We start from the raw sequence: 22540 nt of genomic DNA on the forward strand, positions 1-22540 counted from the left end.
GAGGTGGGTGAGGGTGAAGTGACCCCCCCGCCATGATGGACCTAAGCCTTTCAGAAGCAACCCCCCCCCCCCCCCCCAGCCTTGTGTTGAGCGCGTGATCTCACAACTCACTGCACAAGGAAAAGGGGGGAGGGGGGGCACAGGGGGCACAGGGGGCACAGTGGATGGAACACAGAAGAACAGAGCGAGATGCATTCAGGTGCTTTTCATTGAGAAACATGGCAGCTGCACAGAAAACAAAAAATCAAGGCACACTCCATGAAAAGGTGTCTGAAGGAATAACACCCCCCCCCCCCACGTGAGGAGTCACTTCCAAGTTCTTCACCTGAACCTGACGAGAGATCAGAGCGGATGAAGCGTTTCCCAGACACACACACACACACACACACACACACACACACACACACACACACACACACACACACACACACACACACACACACACACACACACACACACACACACACACACACACACACACACACACACACACACACACACACACACACACACACACACACACAGTCAGTTGTTTAGTTTTATGCAGCTTCCTCTTGCAGCGTCGTGAGCAGCTTGACTCCGAACACATGGCCTCCCACTGAGCCCTGACCCAGGCCAGCAGACCCTGGACCAGCTCCACGCTCTCGGAGCGCACGCACCACGTCTTCTCCTCTTTCACAGTCTGCAGGAGAAACAGAAGAGATCATCAGTTCATCGCACGAGGACTCAACCTGACGACAAGCTGCTCTGGCTGGAGCGCGTGTGAAGCTCTGGCTCGTGGCGGCTCCGTGCTCTAACGCCTGCACGCACATGTGGGACCAATCAACGCAGAACCGGGCTGGATGAATCCCCGTCTATTAGAGTTTGGGTTTTGTTCCCGAGCTCGCAGCTGAGACGAAGGCGTGACGGAGCAGAGATGATGGGATGATACAAACATCCTTTAAAGCGAAGCAGCATGGAGCTCAACCCGACCCAGATAGCAGCTTTCATGTGGAAACACTCAGGGCAGCGGCGCTGTTGTTACCTGCTGAAGAAAAGTTTGACTACACACGTTTGATTCCCTTCCAGGAGAACAAACAAAGTGGGTCTTGATCAGTGTTTTATCATGACCTCACTGACCATCTGCAGGGCGCCTGCTTCCTTCCTGAGCTCGTTTCCTCCTTCTTTTATCTTCTAGTAAAACAAATCAGAGACGTTCCCGTGAAGTGAGCACTGACCTCGTCGTAGAGCTTCAGGTCCATCCTGCGCTGGTCCGAAGGCCACATGTGCACCGAGCTCACGCAGCTGATCGGCAGCGTCTCCAACACGGCCACGCTGCCGCTGCTCGGCTCCGTGGGTTCCTCTGCTGCCGGGACGCTGGAGCTCTTCGTCCACTGGTGATCCTCTCTGAGCAGGTACAGGGTTTCCCGGGTCGCCAGGACCGTCAGGGGCGTCCAGACGCCGTCTGACCGAGACAGAGCGTTTCAAAAAGCAGACAGAGACGTTTGATCAGCTTCAATCAAAGACTGTTAATAAAGATGGAAGCTAAAGCATCTCGACTGCTCCCTTCATGTTTCTGAACACACAGGTTATTTGATGATTACAAAACAGGCTGAGACTGACTCCTGATTGGCTGAGAGCGGGTATCACCTCGGCTCATTGGAGTCATTGTTCATTTCTGGATAGTTTGAGGAAGTGGAGACGATAAGGTTCAAACAAAGTTAGTTCAGCTATAACTAGAGGGGCAGCTAGGGGGCGTATCCCTTGGCCCGAGGCTAACGCTCTATCTCGTCATGTTAAATACAACAGAAACAAAACACTGGATCTGCTGGTTTATTTGGATCCAGTTCAAAATGTAAAGAATTCTTCTACCCTCCACAAAACGTGACAGAAATCAGCTGGGAGCTAGATTTGGTGTAAATCCTACAAACTGACTAACAAGCAGAGGAAAACAGAAGCTCAGAGGTAATAAATCATCAGAGGTTATAAATCAGGTTCCTGGAGACTTTATCTGATCTCCTCTAAGGAGGCAACAGTCCTGGGTCTCTGGTGTTGTGCTCCAGTCAGAGACCAGGTTCACATGTCAGATAAGAAGCCTTCAGCCTGCGTGGAGCAGTGAGCGGGCAGATCCAGACACGCTGGATTCACTGCACTTGAAATTCCAGGGAGGTGCACAGCTGTGTGGAGCCTGCAGCTACCTTGGCCTCATGCAGGAGCGCGGCACAAACACCGAGCCGGCGCTGTTACAACACAAGGTTCTGCCTCACTTTACTGCCCAGGTTGTTAAAATGGATGCTCGACAGGCACCTGGGCTTGAAGCTGCTCCTCACATATCTCATCATCTGCTTTCATCTCCAAGGAAATGAAGTCGTTTTATTAATTCTGCGCCTTTAAGCCTGTTTTCATCTTGGCTTCCTTTCTGCTGAATAACAATGTTTATGATCTTTTTCTACTGAGGTCATCACCTGAAATGAAAACACAGAAAGGCAGCGGCTCAGGCAGGAAGGAGGAGAAGGCCTTATCTCTGCATCTTCTAAAGTTATTGGATTGATCATCTGTGTTTCTGGAGAAGAAGCAGAATGAAATGTCTTTAAAGCTTCGTCACCTTGCAGCACAAAGGCCAGAATGTAGAAGAACTGCAGCTGCCCGTCCTCCACGTCCTCCTGGATGTCTTCACACACCAGAGGCCTGACACACAAGAGAGGAAATCAAGTGTTGACACAACATTTGAGGAGATATTAGAACAGAATCCTCTCCTATCATCTGCTAAGTGGCGGCTGTGAAGGTGAGACAGTGGAGAGAGGTGCTGGATCACTTCCACACCGGGGAGGGAAGTTCACAGCCACTGTGAAGCAAAGGGGATAATTGACTTAATACCAGACGACAGGAAGTGGATTGAGCAGACGCTGGAAGTGAGCTCGCAGGCCGGGGTTCTAACCCACGACACCAGAAGGAGCTTGGTTTTGTACGTTGGGATCTTCGGGCTGTGAGTTCGCTGCCGTCGCCTCGGGACACGACACAAAGCGGGAGATGTGAGGATTAGAACTAATCTGTTCTTCATGAGAATCAAAGCTGAGTGAAAGAGGATATTTATTTGACTTCTGCAGGTTGGAGAACACGGCTGCTGCAAGTGAGATGTTAGTTTTACTCTTTAGCTCTTTTCCTTTTCTCCCTGACGATCCCCAGCGTCTCTCCAGAGGAAACCAGCGTCTCGTGTTTAAGAGGAAAACACACAAATAAAAGGTGTAAAAGAATCTGCACGTGGTGAAGAGTGAACGCACCACACGATCTGCATGCTTTCAGGACTGCAGTGCAACACGTGTTACACGTGTTACAAATTAAGATGTGGTTTACCAGCTAATTTACTGAGGCCGTTTTACCAAATGAAGTCAAAAGAAAGGCTCATTGTAATCAAGTAAAGATGTGTCAGAAATGTGGCGTGTTAGAGCTCCAGCAGCCGTTTGACTTCCTGCACACACACAACACAACTTCCACACAACGTCAGAGATACCAGAGGTGGTGCTGGGGGCTGAGCCGCGTCGTGGAGATGGACTTCAGCTTGCTGTCCACTTTGTGAGCCATCTCACGCACGAGGCCTGGAGAGACGACAACAGAGACACACACCAGAGTCATGTGACTTTCAGGAACACAACAGAAGATATGATCAAGATGTGAAAACAACTGGACTTGGTTTGGATCAGTCAGCTGGAGAAATCTGAATAACTTCATTGATCCAAAAGGGGGAAATTATGTTTTGTTCCAGCCAAGAAATGACATACATACAGTTTTAAGACAATGACATGAATAGAACTGGGAGGAGGTGGAGACATGTTGTCCATCTTTTTAAGTTTTGGATATAATACAGTTCTGAATGGAGGGGAGGGGGTGGGGGGGGTCAGAGCTCGGAGCTTTGTGGAAACATCTGGGAGGACAAACATCTGCGTGGAGGCATCTCTCACTGAGGAGCTGAGCATCAACACAGATCAAGTCTCTGAAACATTCATCTGCAGCGAGGGCGGCGATGGACTGGATCACATGACCGCTCCAGATGTAACACAAAGACCCCCCCCCCCCCACCCCCTCGTCTGTAAAGAGCCCAGGAAGGACACAGTAGCCTGAAAATGTCCCAGCCTCACATCCACAGGCACAAAGGCTCGATGTGAATCTGCTTCCTCGCTCTCTGGTTGCAGGTGTAAAGTTTCATCCCTTTAGAATCGCTGGGTGAGAAACGGTCGGGCGACACAAAGCGCCGGGGTCACGCCGCCGCTCACGGATTGAAGCGTGTCAGCGAGTGTCACAGCAGCGCAGGGCGGAGAGGAGATCAGTACTGGACTCTGAATAGAAGAACACTTCAAAAGAGTTTTAGAGAGACACCGAGGAGGAGGAGCGAGGGAGAGAGAACGAGGAGGAGAACAGGAGGATTTAGGTCTAAACTCAATCTGCCTGCTCCTGAAGGAGGTGTAAGAGGCTCATCGATATCAGTTTACCACAAACGCTCAGGTCGCACCAGAAGTTTGTCCGTGTAGGTTTCAAGCTTTTGTCCTGATGCATTAAACACCAGACTGCAAAAACACAGGGAGACCAGTTTGACCTGGATTTGTATTCACACACACACACACACACACACACACAGACACACACTCGAAAACATCAGTGAAAGAAACTCTGCTGCTGTCGTCTGATGGTCTCTCCTCCTCCGACCTCCCATCACGTTAGGATTCATTTTGAAATACCTCACATTCACGTGGCTGACCTGCTCCATGTGAGCAGCACAGGTCACTCAGGTCGTCTGGGTTCTCAGGTTTCAGAACTTATTAAGAAATGTCTTTGTCTCACCACTCTGCTGCAGCTATTTATTATTCATCTCTACCTGTATTTACCTTGAGGACTTAGTGACTTTGCTCTGGGACAGAAATCTGCTGAGCTGAATAAACAGAAAGACGTGACTCAGTGAACTCAGAGGCTCTGGGTGTCGACCTGAGGATTAAAGACCCAGAGTCAGGGTCCAGAGATTAGTTGAACTGGGTCACGACACGATTATCCACAAAGAACACGAGGAGGAAAAGACCCAACGTGTCCCACTACGTCCAGTTTATCTTACTTTTGTTTTTTCCAAGTGAAATATGTCATCAAGACTCAAAAACACATTCAAATGATTTAACTTGTGTTGGACTTTGACACCGATATGTAATAGAAAATGACGCCCTCCTTGAAAAATGCTTTTGTGTATTTAACACAATACGTCGACCTCCTGATCAGCGCTCAGTCTCCAGGTGACGACTCCTCCAGATTCAAACTGTTGAATGAATCCAGAGTTTTCATCTCAACAGGAACTCTCTGATCTCAGAAACCCGATCAAGCGTCTGCCGCCAGACACAAAGACTCAGTCATGGGTTTTAAACGTGACGGACAAAGACTCGTTAACATGCAAACACACACTGCTGCACATTAAGGAACCCGACTCCTGCAGTCGCTGGTTCAAATTAAACAAATGGGTATTTCTGCTTTTCACGTTGTGTTCATTTAACGGGTCAGAGAGAGGAGGTCCACACACACTGGAAGGAGTTAGCACCCGTCGGTTAGCGAGAGCAAAGCTTCATACTGGACCTGTGCTCCTGTTTGAACAGTAACCGTCCCCACAAGGTGTTTCCTGGACAGACCTACACAAAGCCTGAGGGACGGGACCCGAGTCAGGAAAGAGCTCTTTACCTGTTGGGGCAGATCCGGGATTAGTTTATAGATTCTTGAACATTTCAGAGAATCCAGATCCAGTGGATTTGATGAGGTTTCATCATAACAAACTCTGGATGCTGCCGAAAAACAAAAATATAATTTCATAAGCATGATGGAGGTTGTGTTAAATATAATTAACTTATCAAAATCAAGACCTATACGTAAATGAAATGAGTAAAACTTTGACACATTGGTCAAAAGCTCAGAGTATTTAAAATCCTGTATAAACCCTGGTAGTGGGACTTCAGGGACTGGTTTGGAAGCCAGATAAAAGTTTGACACAACATTTTTATGACGGATCATTTTCAGGAAAAAGCCGAAGCCTCCTACGCTGCTGCGGTGAGAACAGGGAGATGACCTTTAATCACAGACGTCTGAAACCATGAGTGGGACGAAGCCGAGCATGTTGGGTGAACTGGTCAATATATCTCCAGTTACTCATGTTTCCAGTCTGTTGGGCTGCGACCGAGCTCCTGATGCTTCTCACATGAAATCAAACCCTGAGCCACAGTTCATGAGCCTCGGCTGCAGGTGCATCTCACCAGGAACCATCTTCTCCGTCACCGTCACTGAACACTACGAGCTTTAGATCCTCGTCTGTGACCAGAGCTCCTCGAACACGACGGTGAGAAGTTAAGAGCAAACAACAGAAACTCAGTCAAACAAACTGATGCTTCAATAAAGCTGTGTCAGACTCTTTTAGAGCGAGAGCGCTTCGAGCTCCAGAAGAAAACCCTCCCAGTTCATAACCACATCCCCTCTCTGTCTTTGTCATTCCAGTTGTGGTTTCCAACTTTTGTCCGTGTGATGGGAGCCAGCTTGGGCGACAGGCGGGGTTTGTTTTGGTTAAGCTTTACCGTAATTCTTTGGACAAAATATTAAAACAGCTGTTCTGTGGTTAATTTGGAAAAGGCTGAGGGCTGGTTATCTTTACCCTGAAGGATGAGAGGAGAGATAAGCATCAGCGTCTGGCACTTCACGTGCTCCACATGAAAACATCACGTTTCCATGCTCTCTTCTGACGATGCACGGTGAAGGTCGCAGAAAACCGTGGTTCCTGTTTTTCACTTTGTCTGGTCTGTTTTGGACAAACCCTGTGGTCGAGCTGGGAGAAAATCTGGAATCATTTCCAGCCACGAAAGAATACAACACAGCAAAAGAGCTGAGGAAGAAAGAGGAAGTCTCCCAGAGGACACGGGGGGAGAAGAGAGGGACGGAGATGAAAAGAACGAAGAGCAAGGAATGTGATGGAAAAAGTGAGAAGCACATTGAAAACTGAACCATCAGTCAGTGGAGCTCGTGTCTCCAACGATATCTGTCCTCTGAACAAGATCCACGTCACAACGTTCTCTCTTCTCTCTCCTGACCCTCGTTCCATCCTTCCAATAAGTCTTGTGGAAATCTGTTGTTCAGTTGTTTTGCTGTTTTTCTGCCACTCGACAGACGAGTGGTGGGTTAGGGAGGTGAACATGTAACTGGATGCTAGAAGGAAGATTCATGAAAACCCACATTCCTCCTTCAATCATTTGCTTTGAGAAGAGGAGGACAATGCTTTTAAATATGTTCCTGCTTCTTCCTGGAAGAGAAGACTTCAAATGTACATATGGGGATGTTATGACATTCACATGCTCTAATCTTCAGACCATTGCTGCAGCTCCTCTTTTCAGCCCCTGTCTGAAAGCCTTGGTCGGAAATGTCCACTCTCACTTAACGTTCAAACAATGCTCTTATTTTGACAGCGTTTCCTGTCTCTGCTCTTTTGCATGTCTGGTGTTTGGATTTATTGTCGTTTTTTTATTCTGCGAGATGAATGAGAATAAAAAAAAAACAGTAGGAAGATGAAAATAAACTATGTTGAGAAGCTGAATCGTTCCACAGACTTCCAGAAATCACCTCACGAGTGAAACCTGGACTGAGAGATGTGGAAACATGTGCTCAGCCGGATCCTGACCTGTGAGGTTGATCCTATGAAACAGTGATTACAGGAGGATCTTTCACAGATAACACATCTCCACAGAAACGTTGCATTATGTGCATTACACCCGAGCATCAACACTTTTCCAACTCGAGCCAAATTCCTGTTTTCTCCACTCGTTTACGTGGGCTGGAAATTGTCAAATTAATTTTCCATATTTTTCCAGACATTCCAAAGCCGAGCAGGAGCCCCTGTCTAATAAAAGCTTTTCCTCCCAGCCTCTGGTCCTCGCTCGCAGACGCGCTGGTCTGGGCAGGATGTGATCCAGCGTGTGTGTGAACCCAACACCGAGGGGGACGGGGCCCGGTCTGCGTCACATCGTGCACATATGGTATAGTCGTGGTTTGTGAGGGGCGTGGCCTGGGCGTCTCAGTCTGGGGCTCCTGTGAGGGGAACATGTTGTCCCAGTACCTGCCTCAGGGAGTCAACAGTCCTCCATAGCCCTCGTTCTTCATTTAAATTAGTGCACGGCTTATGTTGTGGTATCTTCCCTCAGAGAGCCAGAGGAAACCGGTGTAACCAGTGAGTGCAGGGGGGGGGGGGGGGGGGGGGGGGGTCACTGAGTTCCTCTCCTCCACTGCCGTCTCAACGTTAAACCTCTTTTATGTGTTTTCCATACATTAACACAAAGCATTTTCCACTTTGCTCCCATTTGGCAGCTTTTCCTTTTTACCTGTCAACAAGCCAAAGAAGCGTTTGCAGCGCAGGCTGTCCCGGACCAGGAGGGTGTACGCGGCGCCCCCGTCTCCGAACTCCATGTGGACGGTCTGAGAGCCCAGCCCCACCTCCAGGTAGCCCAGCTCCATGATTGGGTGGCTGTCGCGCTTCTGCAGCCAATCGGAGAGCTGGCCTCTGCTGGGAGGAAAGACGAGGGCCGTTAGAAAAGGTCCCGTCACGGTGAGCAGGATTAAAGGGACACTCGGAGGTGTGGCGTTAAAATGTGTTTAACATGAGTTCAGCACGACGGCGCTCGTGAGTCACGTCGTGGAAGATGAGAAGATAAAGAGGAGTTTGGTTTCAGATGTTTCACAGCGTGAGCTCCTGGAGGAAATCAACGTTTTCATTCATGTAACGGAAGAAGAAGAAGAAGAAAAACAACAGAGGAGCTCAAACTGGCAGAAGCAGGAGAAACGAGTCTCGAGTCAACAGCCACTCTGAGGTCAATGTGTTTCAGACGTGAAGCAGGAACCTGGACGGGTTCTTCAACATTATTATCATTACGCTCATTAGAGCTGCAGAGTGGTGCCCGGTGAGAATAAACACCAGCAGCATTTAATCACTTTCTCAATATCTCACTGCTTTACACCATGAAATGAGAGAAAGAGAGAAAGAAAAACTCCTTCTGGAATATCTGGTGTTATGATAACTGGTTTCATTAGTGACCCTATGGCCTCAGGTCTTCTATCGCTGCATGAAAAGAAACTAGAATGTACCGTACATGTTAAAGTGTTAAACTTTACGACCACAAGCGCCGTGACTTCCCAACCGATCCATATCCACGACGTTTCCCTCCAGAGCTTCACGAGTAAATGTGAGGAATCAAACATCTGACGTTTCACAGTTTTGTTGCAGTGTGACATTAGAAGACAGATAATAAACCTCCTGTACTTACTGCGTCTCTGACATCATCTCCAGGAAGTAGATTCTGAGGTTGGACACCACCAGCAGAGAAGGAATCTCCCCCGGCTCCCCGAACCTGACGGCTGACATCTGACCGCACACAGAGAAACAGAGATTAACAGCAGGAGAAGAGCCTTTACTTGATTCTTGGTGCTGTTACAACACGATAAAGACCCAATAGAGCCACTAAATCAAGTTGAACTCTGTTCTCCAGCTGGTCTGAGGGTCACAGGCTCCGTGCAGGTTTAAAATTCAGACATGTGGAGCGACATCTTGCTTCATTTCCTCAGGAACAAGAGCACATGTGAAACAGCGAGCGGCCTCCGTCACTGGATAAATAAACAAATCTCCTGCTCCCAGCTGAGTCCCCTTCCGCTCTTTGCTCCTCGTCCAGGTGTCCGACGGAGAAGAGCCTCATCCAGGACGCTCTGCATATTGAAGAGGGCTGCGAGCATTGAGTGACAGCGGGGCAGAAGCAGAGCGGGGTCCAATGGGCTCCTGGGGGATTTACTGACTGGGCTCATCTTGGCCGACTGCGATGAAACCGCACAAGTTAGTGCTGCGGGTCTTAAAGATGTCACCACCCATTAATCTGGACTCTTTTTGGGCATCAGGGAGACACGTTAAAGAGCTTTGACAAACCGCAGTCACACAAGACACAATAACAGCCACGTTAAAGCGCTGTGCTGCTGAATCAGATCATCACTCCATCACTCCCAGTCTGCCAGGACCAGCTCCAGTATAACATCATCTTTAAACCAGGGAAATCTGTTTTCTAAATCAGCGTTTTATTACTTTGAGCCAGACGTTCATCTGGTTGGCTCCCGTTGTGCGTTACGTTCGTTTAACTCTCACAAACCTTGAGGAACGAGTGCAGCTCCTCCTCCTCCTCCTCGAAAACCTCCACGTCCAGGAAGAGCTTGAGCCGATGGTCCACGGCTTCGTAGTCCTCACACAGGAAGTCCACCTCATCTGCACACACACGGGAGAACGGGTCAGAATGAAAAAAACAGCTGCTCTGACACACAAACAAGAATCAACGTCTTCAGCTCCTCACAGAAAACACTCTGCACGAGTTCAGGCTGAAACATTAAAGAGGAATAAATCTAGTTTTTTGGCGACTTCATTTAATATCTTGCAGCGATGGTGAAGCCATAGTTTTCCTGGCAGCAACGTGAAACTTAATGAAACTTTAGTGCGGCGCTGGCCAGCCGCCCTCACGCAGGGAGGCGTTGAAGAGCCATCAATCCACCGATGGGGTCATCGGACGCTGATGAACGGTTACAGCTGATCGAAGATGACAAGTCACGGAGCTGCACACGCCAAAACAAACCCAGCAGCTCGAAGGGAGCGCAAAACAGACACAAGATTCTGATTCGTCTGTGAAAGAATCACATCGGTGATAAATCTCCAAACCGTCCAGAGCCCGGAGGTTTGAATCTATTGAGATATAAAGTAAAACATTCTGGAAGCTGGGACCAACAAACTGACAAGTGAGAGAGTTAAAGTATCGCTGGGAGGCTGGGGGGGGGGCTGCTTGCTGGAGGAAATCCCAAACAGCAGTAAAACACTGTAGGAATGATCTTTTATTACTTGATTCAAATCCTACATTTCATATGTTCACTGTAAAACACACGGACTGTGGTGTGATCTGTTTACATCAGCTCTGTGAGTCCTAATGGAAGCCGGGCGGAGATGGGAAGCACAGAAATCCTCTTCACCTCCGTAGCAGCATCCGGTTTCCACCACATCTGTCTGTTCTTAGACGAACCACAAGGTAACAGACAGATTGGAGTCATTACCGGAGGCGATGGGAGGGAACGGCTCGGAGAACAGGGAACAGATCTCTCCATCTCTTCCTCTCTGCTCTTTGTGATGCTGCAGTTGAGGAGCCAATCCCACTTAATCCGTCCTGAAGCCACAGACACTGGAGACAAAGTCGAACTCATCCCAAAACCACCGACTGACACTGAGCGCTCAGGAGAAACGGGTTTCCTCTTCCCTGTGAACTAAACTACATGAACCCTGTGAAACTCCAGCACCTCAGAGGAGGAGCAGAGACCTTTACACTCAGATATCAGAACAAGGATCTCCAGCTCCCACCGTTTGGGGAGGGTCTCCCTGCAGGTTCGGCCTGGACACCAGGGGGCGTCTCACTGATGGCGGTGTAGTGGTAGCTCCCAGCCAGGTCCTCCTTGCTCTGGCAGTCCGTGTTGTAGGACAGGCTGTGGTCCTCGTCCCCGTTGAAGAAGGAGCTCCCCTGGGCGGTGACGTAGGTGGGATCCTGTGTGGTGGTGCCGCTCTCCAGGGGGGGGCTGCTGCTGATGCTGGCATCCGTGTCGGGGTCCTACAGCGATACAGAGAAGAATGAGATTCTGTCTTTAACTAGTTTAAGATCTTGATAAGAGCAAAAAGGGGAAACAAGGAGACGAGACCTTGGCACTGTGGGTTATATCGAGATGATCGTCCTCGCTCCGGGGCCATGACGGGCGATCGACGGGCGTACTGCTGTAGGGAGCCGAGGGTTCTGATTGGCCGGCCAGCTGGACCACATGGTCGCTCCCACATTCAGGACAAATACCGTGTCCTGAAACAAAAATAAGATGCAGATGCAGAGGAAGTGATTTATAAAAAGCTAAGATATTAGTTTGAAGCTGTTTTTAGACGCGAGCTTGGATCTGGACACCTTCTGGAGTTTGTCTCACATGTGAAGAACGCAGCAGATTGTCCAGTTCAGACTGGTTCAGAACAGAAAACCATCAACACGCCCACTCGCTCGCTGGTACTTCTCCTGCTCTGATCTCACATTGACTCAATAACACATTTATACTTTGTGTTCTCACATCCAACCTTTCAGGAGAGAACCCAGACCTCAGCTCATATCTTTTCTAGCCCTAGTGTGAGGTTCTTTTAATGCATGTTTTTAAAGAAGGAACTCAACCACAGGCGTGACGACAGCTGATTGATTCTGACAAGTCAATGACCTCAAACTCAGAAAGCATGTCTGCTTTCATTCCGAACAGGCTTCATATGAACATGACTCTTGTTTTGCTTTCTGCAGGGCGTGTATTTCTGTAACCTGCAGGCAAACAGGGTCTAAGTTCAGACACGTGCTAATGAAAAAGGTATTTGTTTCCTAAAATTGCAGCAGAGCTCCAGACTAAGCAGACTAACAATGAAGCAGGGCTCCAAAAAAAACATCTGCAGAACAAAGCCTGCGCACGCTCTGTGCGTGTTGGGACTCGTCTAAATGTGGGTTTGGAAGAGCTGCAGGGAGGCGGCTGCTGGAGCTGAAGGGTATTATCTGTCTCCTGCTGATTATAGAGATGGGAACACAGCAGAAAGAGCAACTCAGCAATACAAAGACAGGAGATAAGTCCTGGGACAGCGCTCCAGTCCATCTGAGAGCAGGGCTCTGTTGTGGGAACATCCTCGGCCCCGTGCAGACGACCAATGGGAGCGACCCAGAGCTTCACCGTCAAGTGATCAACAAGTTTCTCCCTGAAATGTTTGACCTTCTGCTGAGTCTTATCTGAGGTGTTCAACCACAAACCCACAAGAGTACAGAGAATGTGAAGTGAGGGTTCGAGAGCTTCATTTGTGAAGTTGACCATGACTCATCTGAAATTGTGTGAGTCACGGAAGAGTCAAGGCTGTGGTGTGTGTGTGTGTGTGTGTGCACATTGATTAGTTACTCATAATCTGAGGAGTGATTGTTTAAACTGGAGGAATCTCCTCAGGGACTCTAGAGGCATAAACATCATAACCATCATAATAACGTTTGTGTTTAATAAAGGAAGCATTGTCCACTTGTCCTCTCACCTTTGCTGTCCTCATCACCTTCGACCTCCGTCGGCTCCTCCCCGTCCCGATCGTCCCCGCCCTTCTGTATCCTCCGCCTCGCCCCCCCTCCGGCCTCCTCCTCGCCGCTCTCTCCTCGCAGCGTGAACTCCGACCTGCAGCGAAGGCACTGCATGAGGAGGCGGCGGGGGCGGAGCTCGGAGTCCCGGCGCTGGTTCTCCCCCGCCACATGACACAGCACGTCAGTCAGAGCCTGGTCAGCACAGAGGAACATGTTTTACTGAGGCAGCGTCCTTCTTCTCAGAGAAAGACTAGAAACTATCAGAACCACAACAGGCTCCTCAGAGGTGGAGGAGCTTGTGGGTCGAGAGTTCAAGGTGTCTGCTGAACTCTGGTACTTCGGCTCTGTGTGTGTTTATAAACACGAATCACAAATCTGAAAGTACATCTCACATCCTGGAACTGGAATCGGCCGTCCGTGGAGTCTGGAACCGATTCGACGTGTTGCACAACATCAGGAGACAGGAGTCGTACAGGAGGGAAACATGGTGGAGGGAGAGAGAGAGAGAGAGAGAGAGAGAGAGAGAGAGGAGAGAGAGAGAGAGAGAGAGAGAGAGAGAGAGAGAGAGAGAGAGAGAGAGAGAAGAGAGAGAGAGAGAGAGAGAGAGAGAGAGAGAGAGAGAGAGCGGCTTCGGGCTCGACCAGGTTTCTGTTCTACAGGATTAGAGTCGGACTCATGTTGCTTGTGCAGCCCTGACCCCGAGGTCCTGATCAGAGCTGGCATCGAACGCCCGTCTCCAGTGATCTAAACAGCTCCCACCACATCCACAGCTGGTCTGTGTCCACGTTCTCCTGGTGTGAATTCATTACGTGAACTTTTGACTGACCTCCTACTCATCTGACAACCTCTGACCTCTGCACTTTCATTATGAGCTGTCAACTTGTGATGGGATGTTGACACCAGGTCTGAACAGGACTCAGTGTGTGTATGTGTGTGTGTGTGTGTGTGTGTTGTGTTATTAACCTGCAGCGCCTGCTGTGGGTCATCGTCCAGCAGGACGTAGCGTCTCCTCCTCTTCTCCCTGCTGATGTAGGTGAAATGAAGATCCACAGCAGGAAGCTTCTCTTCGGTTTCCTGAGACCACGAGTGAGAGGAGAGGAGAAAACTAATCAAAACCTAATAAATATCAAGGTACTCCATCTTGAGAAAACCCAGCCAAAGCAATAAAGAGGAAGCTTTAATTTGAATACGTTTTCTTTCCCTCACTAAGTCCTATTCCTTCACTTCTCCTCTTCCATCCCTTCTTTCCTGCTCTTACCAAACGGGTCCACAGCGCCTCTGTGGTCTCCACCCGAGCCAGGCTGTCCAGCTCCAGACGGCATCTCTCCTGACCGCGCTGCACGTCCACCTCCAGCACCAGGCCTTGCTTTACACACAGAAACACCTCCCTCCTCCTCCTCCCCTCCATCGTGATGCCACCGTCGTCTTCCTCCTCCGATATGATGCCCACGAGAAGAGGGTGACAAAGGTCCACTAAGAAGAGAAAGAAAACCTTTATGTGTAGAAAGAGTCAAACTGAAGCTCTGTCTCATATGATCCTTGAATCCTACCTCCTAAGTCCTCCTCCTCCTCCTCTTCTTCCTCCTTGGCTCCTCTGCTCTCCGCTCTCTCCGGCCGTTGAGACTCTGGACTCGGCTCAGGAGAGTTCATTTCTCCCTGGTTGGCTGCCTGGATGTCCACCGTGCTGTCCTCCAGGGTGGACTCCGTGTCTCGAGTGCTCTGAGCGGGCCAGTGCAGCGTGGACTCAGTGTCCTCGTCTCCGTCTGCGCCTGACGTCTCCATCCTGGGCTCGGATGGGAAGAGCGGAGACTGCAGGACCTCGGGAACCTCCCTGGACGGTGGAGACGGCTGCTGCTTCCCGCTGCTCGTGGACGGACACGGGGTGGAGGTGCTGAAGCCGTTAGTGAGAGTTTGACGGGGAGACTGGTTTGCGGGGACAGTGGTGACAATGGGAGAGGAGGAAGATCCATCCAGATGGTGCTGGTACCTCAGCCAGTCCTCCCCCAGCTGATCTCTGAAGCTGGACATCCGCTCAATCTCCTGCTGGTGGGGAAGAACAATACCTGGTGGGGGAATAGGAACATTTACTATTAAGACACTGATTTAACATCCGAGTCAACTTGAATCATGGTCACCAACATTATCAGCAGCTAGTGGTTCAAACAAATAGTGGAAAACAGATTTGAAGAACCCACTCTGTGAGGAGGAAAACTGTCGGGGCCCGTAATCCGTATCGCTTGGTTCTGATATGCTGGCCCTCCGCACTTTGACCTTACTCTGAAACACAAAATGGTTTCCACACGGACACACTTAGAGTTTGTCAGGATTTGTGACTTTTGTAGAAAGAACATAAAAGTCAACACACTCTGGAGTCGCTCTCTCACCTTGGATTTCTTCCTGCGAATGTGTGACACCCCCACTTCCACCGCCACGCTGTCACTCAGCTCCCCGGCGCCACTGGACCCTTCTTGGTTGCTTCGTTCTGGAGGCAAAGACACTGGAGGCGTCGTCTGGACCTGGACAATGAGCTGACCTGGTTTGGGCAGAACCTGAAATAAACAAGCCATCAGATTAAATCTGAAATAAACAGCTAAGTCTATAATTTGACGAAGTTTGTATTAAAGAACTGTGAGTGAGTCGAGCTCTTTCTATCTTCAGTGCCCAAATTGCAGAGGTTCAAAAGTATTTGGACACTTGGCAGATGTTTGATTGGCTGAGGTGTGTGGTTTCAAAGTGAGTTCATGCACGACAGAGCTGACACGTGGCTCAGAGTTGACTGAGAGTTAAGGAGTTGATGAGTGAGCCATTTTCAGATCTGGTGGTTTCGTATGTGAGAACAAATGTCTGAGTCAGTGTCTCTGGACATTTTCTGGTACTTTTCCTGCAGCCTCCTCGTTAAATGTCCCAAAAATGTCAGAATGAGTCCATGTGGTAAAACAACATGTTCCTGTTGTTGAGAGCGAGTCTGACCCGGACAATCTCCTGCTGCTGCTTCAGATGTGAAACAATAAACTCCAGAAAATGTCCAGAACATCGTGTGTGAAAATAGCTTTAGAACAGAGCTGGATTAGTCTGTACCTATGAAGAGTGAGGAAGATAAAAACCAAAACTCTCTCAGAGGTTTGAGACAGATCAAACCTACCGATAGCTCATATGAAGAAAGTGGAACGCCATCGAGTTTGAGCTGGAAAGAAACAAAGAGAGGGAACATTGGTTTTGCAACGAAAACAAAACACAGCAATAAAAACCATGACATGCCATTTTTCTCCATCAATTGCCACCACAGGGCCCTGCTGACGATTTTCAAACACCACAAGTCACGCAGATACACCCTGGAGTTCACACACGTAAACAGGAAGCCCGTGTGTGTGTGGGGAGAGACACGGCATGAGTGCACGGCTGACCACATGGAATTCACCAGCCTCCGTCTCATTTCTACGTGTTTGGAGAGCAGGACATTGTGTGAGCTGCTTCAGGCTTCAGCGCCGACACATGAAAAGCTGTAACTCTCACTCACTCTCTGATTGGCAGCCTTTGGGGAGAGGTGTCGGACGGTGCAGGTGCGGTGGGTCTTCTGGAAGAACAGCGGGTTTCCTTCCAGATTCAACTACAAGACAACATCATTAGGTTTTACAGGGCGCTGATCTCACATCAGTGCACCCACTAAGGATGAAGGTGAGAGGAGCGAGCGTCCTTACTGTGTGGAGACAGTGCAGCAGGGAGAGAGGAGCGAGCTGGGAATGCTCCAGCAGGAGGTTGTAGGCCAGGTCTAAGTGCTGCAGTGAAGACAACTGCTCCACGCCTGTGTCATCACAGAGGAAGACACGTGAACGACAGACGTACACAAACATATGATGCTTTTCTCCCCCTTCATAATAAACAGGCATCTGTGAGGTTATTTGAAGCTTCAAATAATATCAGAGTCAAGCAGAAGGATTTCACACTCGGAGGCAGCGACCACAATCCTGTTTTTCCAGTTTTCTCTCTCGGTTCATTGGCTCATGAGTCTCAGGGCACTGGGAGACGATTGACCAACTGTCAGAGCGGTTTGTCTGCTTCCAAAGAAAAACAACCCGGAGTGAAAACACAGTTTGAGCCAGTTGAACTCACCGTTTATCGTCTCCAGTTCATTGTTCCTGAGGATGAGGGTGAGCAGTTTGGACCTTGCACTCAGGCCAAGCGTTGGCGCCCTCTGCAGGCAGTTGTAGCCCAGGTTCAAGCGCTCCAGTTCACTCAAGGGCTGAAAGAAAGACAGAAGAGCAGAATAAGGGAGCGACACAAGCAAGAAATAAAGTTAAAATATATATCAACACAAACCTTTAGAAATTCGGCACACTCCTGAATCTTGTTATGGCTTAGATCCAGAGATTTCAGGACGTTCAGTAAAGTCTGAGAGACAGAATGGACAGAGGTCAGCCGATGAGGACATCTGCTCGTGGGTCAGTTATGATTGAGTTTCATCTCACTATTGACTGGTCAAGGCAGACGATGGAGTTGAAGCTGAAGTTGAGGGTGTGCAGCTCCAGCCAGGGCAGTGCAGAGCTCAGATCTCCTCCACATAGAGACAGCAGCTCCTGAAACCAGCAACACACACTTTTCATCTTCATAAAACGAGGCCAGCAGAGTTTACAGAAGTAGAAGACATTTGAATGTGAGACATAGACTAACTGATAGTACCTCCAGGGAGCTGAGACTCTTTGAGCAGGTGAAGACCTCCAGCTGGGAGTAGACTCCTCTGAGGCCCTCGAGACAGTGAGGAGGGATTCGTTTCAGCTGGTGAAGGAAAAGAGACACAAAGAAATGTGAGGTTCATGATCACAGACAGAATGAGACGGAGGAAGTGATGGAGAGAAAAAGGGAATAAAAGGTTCTTACCTCTAAACACTTCAGTGACTTGAAGGGGAAGATTTTCACCACAGACTGAAGTCTCACATCTGGAGGGTTGATGAGCTGGATTTACAAATAAATGAGATCTATTGACTAATATTCACAACTTCAAAACAAGAAAAACTAACTGTGAGAACATTTGAAGCTATTTGTTGGATCTCGACCCAGTAAACAGACTCCTGAATAAACCAAATCAACTTTGGAAGATTCCATCGAAGCCTCCGCACCTTGAGGGAGACGGTCTTCTGCAGGACGTCGAACAGAAACTGCAGCTGCAGCAGAGACTCGGTGTCCGCCGGGTGGGACGGCAGCGCCAGGAAGCCATGCTGCTGGCTCCGGGACAACAGGTGCTGCTCAAACAACCTGGTGAGGTGCTGCAGGCTCACCGCCGGCAAGGTCAGCGTGCTGCTGCCGTCCAGCACCAGGTCGCCTGAGGGGGGACAACACACCTGGGTTATAGAGGATTCATATCTAATGCTCCTGTTCCTGTAAAAGATGATTGTCTAATAAATCATGACAAGTGCATCAGAACCCATGTGTTGACTTATCAGACCAACAACAATATGAAAAGATAGAGTCACAATCACAGGAGCATTAATATGAGTTGAGGCTTATCTTAGGAATCTTATCCTGTTCTTCACACGTGGATAGAGAGAGGGTAACATACCATCATTCCTCAGGAGAGTGGCCAAGCTGAGAACCAGTGAGGACTGACCAGTGTGAGCCACAGACATCCTGGAGCAGCCTCCCAGTTAGCATGAGCTCATGTCAACACAACAACTGGGATATTAAACCGGAAGCAGCAGCTGGGAAACCGTTAAACCATTAAAACCATGACGCAGAGTGTTACTTCCCAGTAAAGACTCCACTCAACCCTCCGCAGCTCACGTTACCTCGGCTAACAAGCTAGCAGGACCACTTCCGGGTAGCCGAGCTAAGCTAAGCTAGGCTAAATGGACGCACCTCTGCGGTGACAGTCACGAACAAGATGGCGAACATCCAGGTCTTCGTCCCACGCGGGGGATCAAAGCGTTTTAAAGTTTGCACGCGAGGAGAAACGGTGTTTTAGTGGTAGTTTGTTGCTATGACAGCACAGAGCCGTGATGTTGACGTGTTGACATCACGTGACGAGGAGCCCAGCGCCTGGACGGTGGCTCTGAGCGGCCAAAAAAGGACGTTCGCGCAAAACAGGCGCACGACTGTGACATAAATAAGTCAAATTATTATTTTCTTTGTTGTTTTATTGTGATATTGCAGATTCTGTGTTTTAACTGTAACCATTAAAAAACTATAAACTACATAATTTATACGTAAAAAGCTCCTGTTTTATAGAAATAAACCAAATCCTGCTAATTTCAATGTGGGACGATGGTACTGCAGGTGGCCACTGGATGGTGCACTTGAGCAAGGACTCACACACACGCGCGCACACACACACGCACACTACTCTTGCATTGACTTCCATTCATTGTGTAACTAAAACCCCCCCCCCCCCCCCCCCCCCCCCCACCTCCTCATTGAGACGCACCAGTCGCTCCATCATGCAGCATCCCAGTGGTGGCACCTGGATGATGGAGGATTTGAATCTGAGTCCAGGTTTCTATGGCTTCCTGTTCATTAAGGAATAAATAACAAACACTTTGAGATTCACAGGAGCAAATAAAGAACTTTCCTAATTTGCTCATGCATCACCAGTTGCTAGGGAGCAAACAAACACACACTCTGTGACAAACACACACACACACACACACACACACACAAAAACAACACATGCACACACATGAGCATTTTTCCAGTCGGGACTTGTGATGTGAGCGTTTCCATGTAAGGATTTATGAACTGTAATTTGGTAAACATTTCCATCCAGAGAGAAGCTGCTTGTTTCACCAGCTGAAGAGTGTTTCAGGTTTAAAAGTTAGTTTTCTTCTTATTTAGAACCTCCTTCTCAGGCAATATCACAATAAAATAGAATAAAAACCCTTAAAACTACTTTTATAAGTGGACACACATGAAATACTCAAACTCCTGAGCAGCTTTGAGTTTCAGACATATTCAGCCACAGACTAAACACATGATTCATCTGTTTGCTGTAGGTGTGACCTGCCTGCCTGGTTTGTACAGGACCAGTAATCTAATGATAAATTACATCTCCGAACCCCCCCCCCCCCCCCCCCCGCTCAATGGCCCCACTTATCCAATCAGAGGGAGCCTTAATTAAGTTAATCAGAAGCTAACATGGAAACAGTGAACACATTCTTCATCAAAGTCTGAGAAGAGATGTTTTTACACCTTTCTGCTCTAAATGGGTTCTGATTTAGAAAAACATTTACAAAGGGTGTTGGACCAATTAAAAACTGGTCAATTACCAATTATAATGTATTTGTGAGTAGTTAGGCTTGTTTATTGTTTATTAATGTATTTGTCCATTGTTATAACTCATACCTGTTTATAAGTATTAAATAAAATAAGATCAAACATTTATATATGTGCTTTGACAGAATTGAATTACAACTACATTATAAAGTACAGTGTGTTATAGATTACGAGTCCTGGGCCGTTTGAAAACTTTTGATTTTGCCTTAAACTTGTTTGGAACATTATTTTAGCAGATAATTCCTTAAACGACCAGAAAAATTCACATTTAATTTGACATATTTCATGAAGATAATGGAGCCAAACACACACACACGACAGGTTTTGATTATAATCTTGACGCACTAATACCTGAATGAACACTTTGACTGTTGATGAGCTGTGTGTGGATCTGACATCAGGACATGAGGAGCTCAGGTGAGACGGACGCGCTTCGGGGACGGACTGTCCTCTGATGCAGGAGACGACCTCTCACATACAAACCTCCCTCTGTTGACTCACGGAGGCACATGTGCTGGATGTGTCCTCATCACTGATCCCAGGCCTTCCTCTATCAATGTGGAGTTTATCCAGAGCTTGTGTTTGCTTAACAATTCCACGGGCTGGAATTTAAGTAACTGACCTTGGTGGGGATTACTCCGCACACATGGGCCGATACTGCGGCCGGTCGGGCCCATTAGCCCGTGGCCGTCCCAGACACAGATCCTGGCCCCCGGGTTGCATTTATAACATGCCAGGCCGTCTCCCCCGCTGCTTTTCCATCCACGTTTCATAAAATGACATATGAGGTTCTATGTGCAAACAGCCCTCAGGGCATCTCCGGACTCAAACCCCTGAGACACAAGACGGCCTCAAATGTGCCCTTTCTCCCCCCCCCCCCCCCCCCAGCCCTCAGGTGAGCCGGGGGGCCGGCGGGGAACAGGGCCAAATAGTGTTAAATCAGGGGGCACCCGCAAAACAAAACAATCTGCATTTATATCTGTGGAGTAAGGTTACACACACCACTTCTATTCCTGGGCCTTTGGATAAACAGCGATTAGTCGGCCACACTGGACGGGGTTAATAGCAGTTTGCTCGGCGGCCGGGCGCCGCACCTCAAGGCCTGGCCTCGCCGATCGATTGGAAACATTCAGCACACGTGCACAGTAGCATCACTGTACACGGGCCTATAAGCTGCGAGCAGCCGGGGACTTTTAATTGAGTGTCAATGGACGACTCGGCCTCAGCGAGGGAGGTGTTTCCACACAGGGCACATAGTCCTGTTGTCTGTTTGTGTACTCGTGGATTCTGGGAGCTGGGACGGGCTGATTGAGACAAACTGGCCGTGGATGTATAGTGACACACAGAGAGAGAGAAGTGGACTCACAGAGCTCACATCTCCTGCTTCAGGGGGAAGACTGGACTTCAAATCACAGCCTGGACGTTTCCTGGAGATCAGCAAGAAGAGGTCAGAGGTCAGAGATCAGAGGTCAAACTGAGAGAGACATTAAAAGATGACACTTCATGATGTAGGAGGTTAAAGGTCGTCAGTCATGTGACTGTCCCCTTAGAGCAAAGGGTCTGTGAAATGAGAAGATAAAATATGTTGTTAAAGAGTAAATGAAACAATCAATGTGAACACAAGACGATCAGTTATTAATCGATAATCGATAACAGGTTCATTTAACCTGCTGCTTCTCAATACACTTGATTATTGAGCTCTTAACTGTTGATAAGTATAAAAGTGATTTGAATTTCTCTCCATTGTACAAACCAGTCAATCAATCAGGTGATCATCAGATAATAATCTACTTCAATACTTTTAATACTTCAAACCCGGAGGACCACGTTGGAGTATTTGCAGTAATCTGATTACTTTGTCGACCCCTGATAATTAATAAAGGACTAAGACTTATTATTCTACAGCAGCTGAAGTTTATAGTAATATTTAAACGTATTGATTCAACAGCTCTGAACTTTACAGCTTCTCACAGATAAAGTAACTTTCTCCACGTGCACGATCCTGAGCGCGCGCAGCAGAGGGAACCTGGGACGGTGTAGGACCCAGCAGACCTCCCCCCCCCCCCCCAGGCTTCACCTGTTCGCCTCCTCGTGTCTCCCCCTCCTCTCAC

The 22540-nt window shown here is 48.5% G+C and overlaps 1 protein-coding gene across 1 annotated transcript; it reads right to left on the reverse strand.

Moving 5' to 3' along the window:
• Positions 1-426: 426 nt before the first annotated feature.
• On the reverse strand, positions 427-19473 carry stk11ip (serine/threonine kinase 11 interacting protein). Its single transcript, XM_053417030.1, is given in 26 exon segments — positions 427-584; positions 587-682; positions 1218-1444; positions 2585-2667; positions 3491-3575; positions 8361-8542; positions 9300-9397; positions 10167-10279; positions 11411-11654; positions 11743-11894; positions 13130-13361; positions 14133-14243; positions 14428-14642; positions 14720-15232; positions 15365-15446; positions 15554-15718; positions 16312-16353; positions 16687-16776; positions 16868-16971; positions 17280-17409; positions 17487-17558; positions 17636-17743; positions 17847-17942; positions 18045-18119; positions 18284-18486; positions 18724-19473. Coding segments are annotated over 26 exon segments (3630 nt in total). The 5' UTR covers positions 18791-19473; the 3' UTR covers positions 427-539.
• Between the last annotated feature and the right edge of the window lie 3067 nt (positions 19474-22540).

This window comes from Pleuronectes platessa, chromosome 24, assembly GCF_947347685.1.
Source record: "Pleuronectes platessa chromosome 24, fPlePla1.1, whole genome shotgun sequence".
NCBI lineage: Eukaryota > Metazoa > Chordata > Actinopteri > Pleuronectiformes > Pleuronectidae > Pleuronectes > Pleuronectes platessa.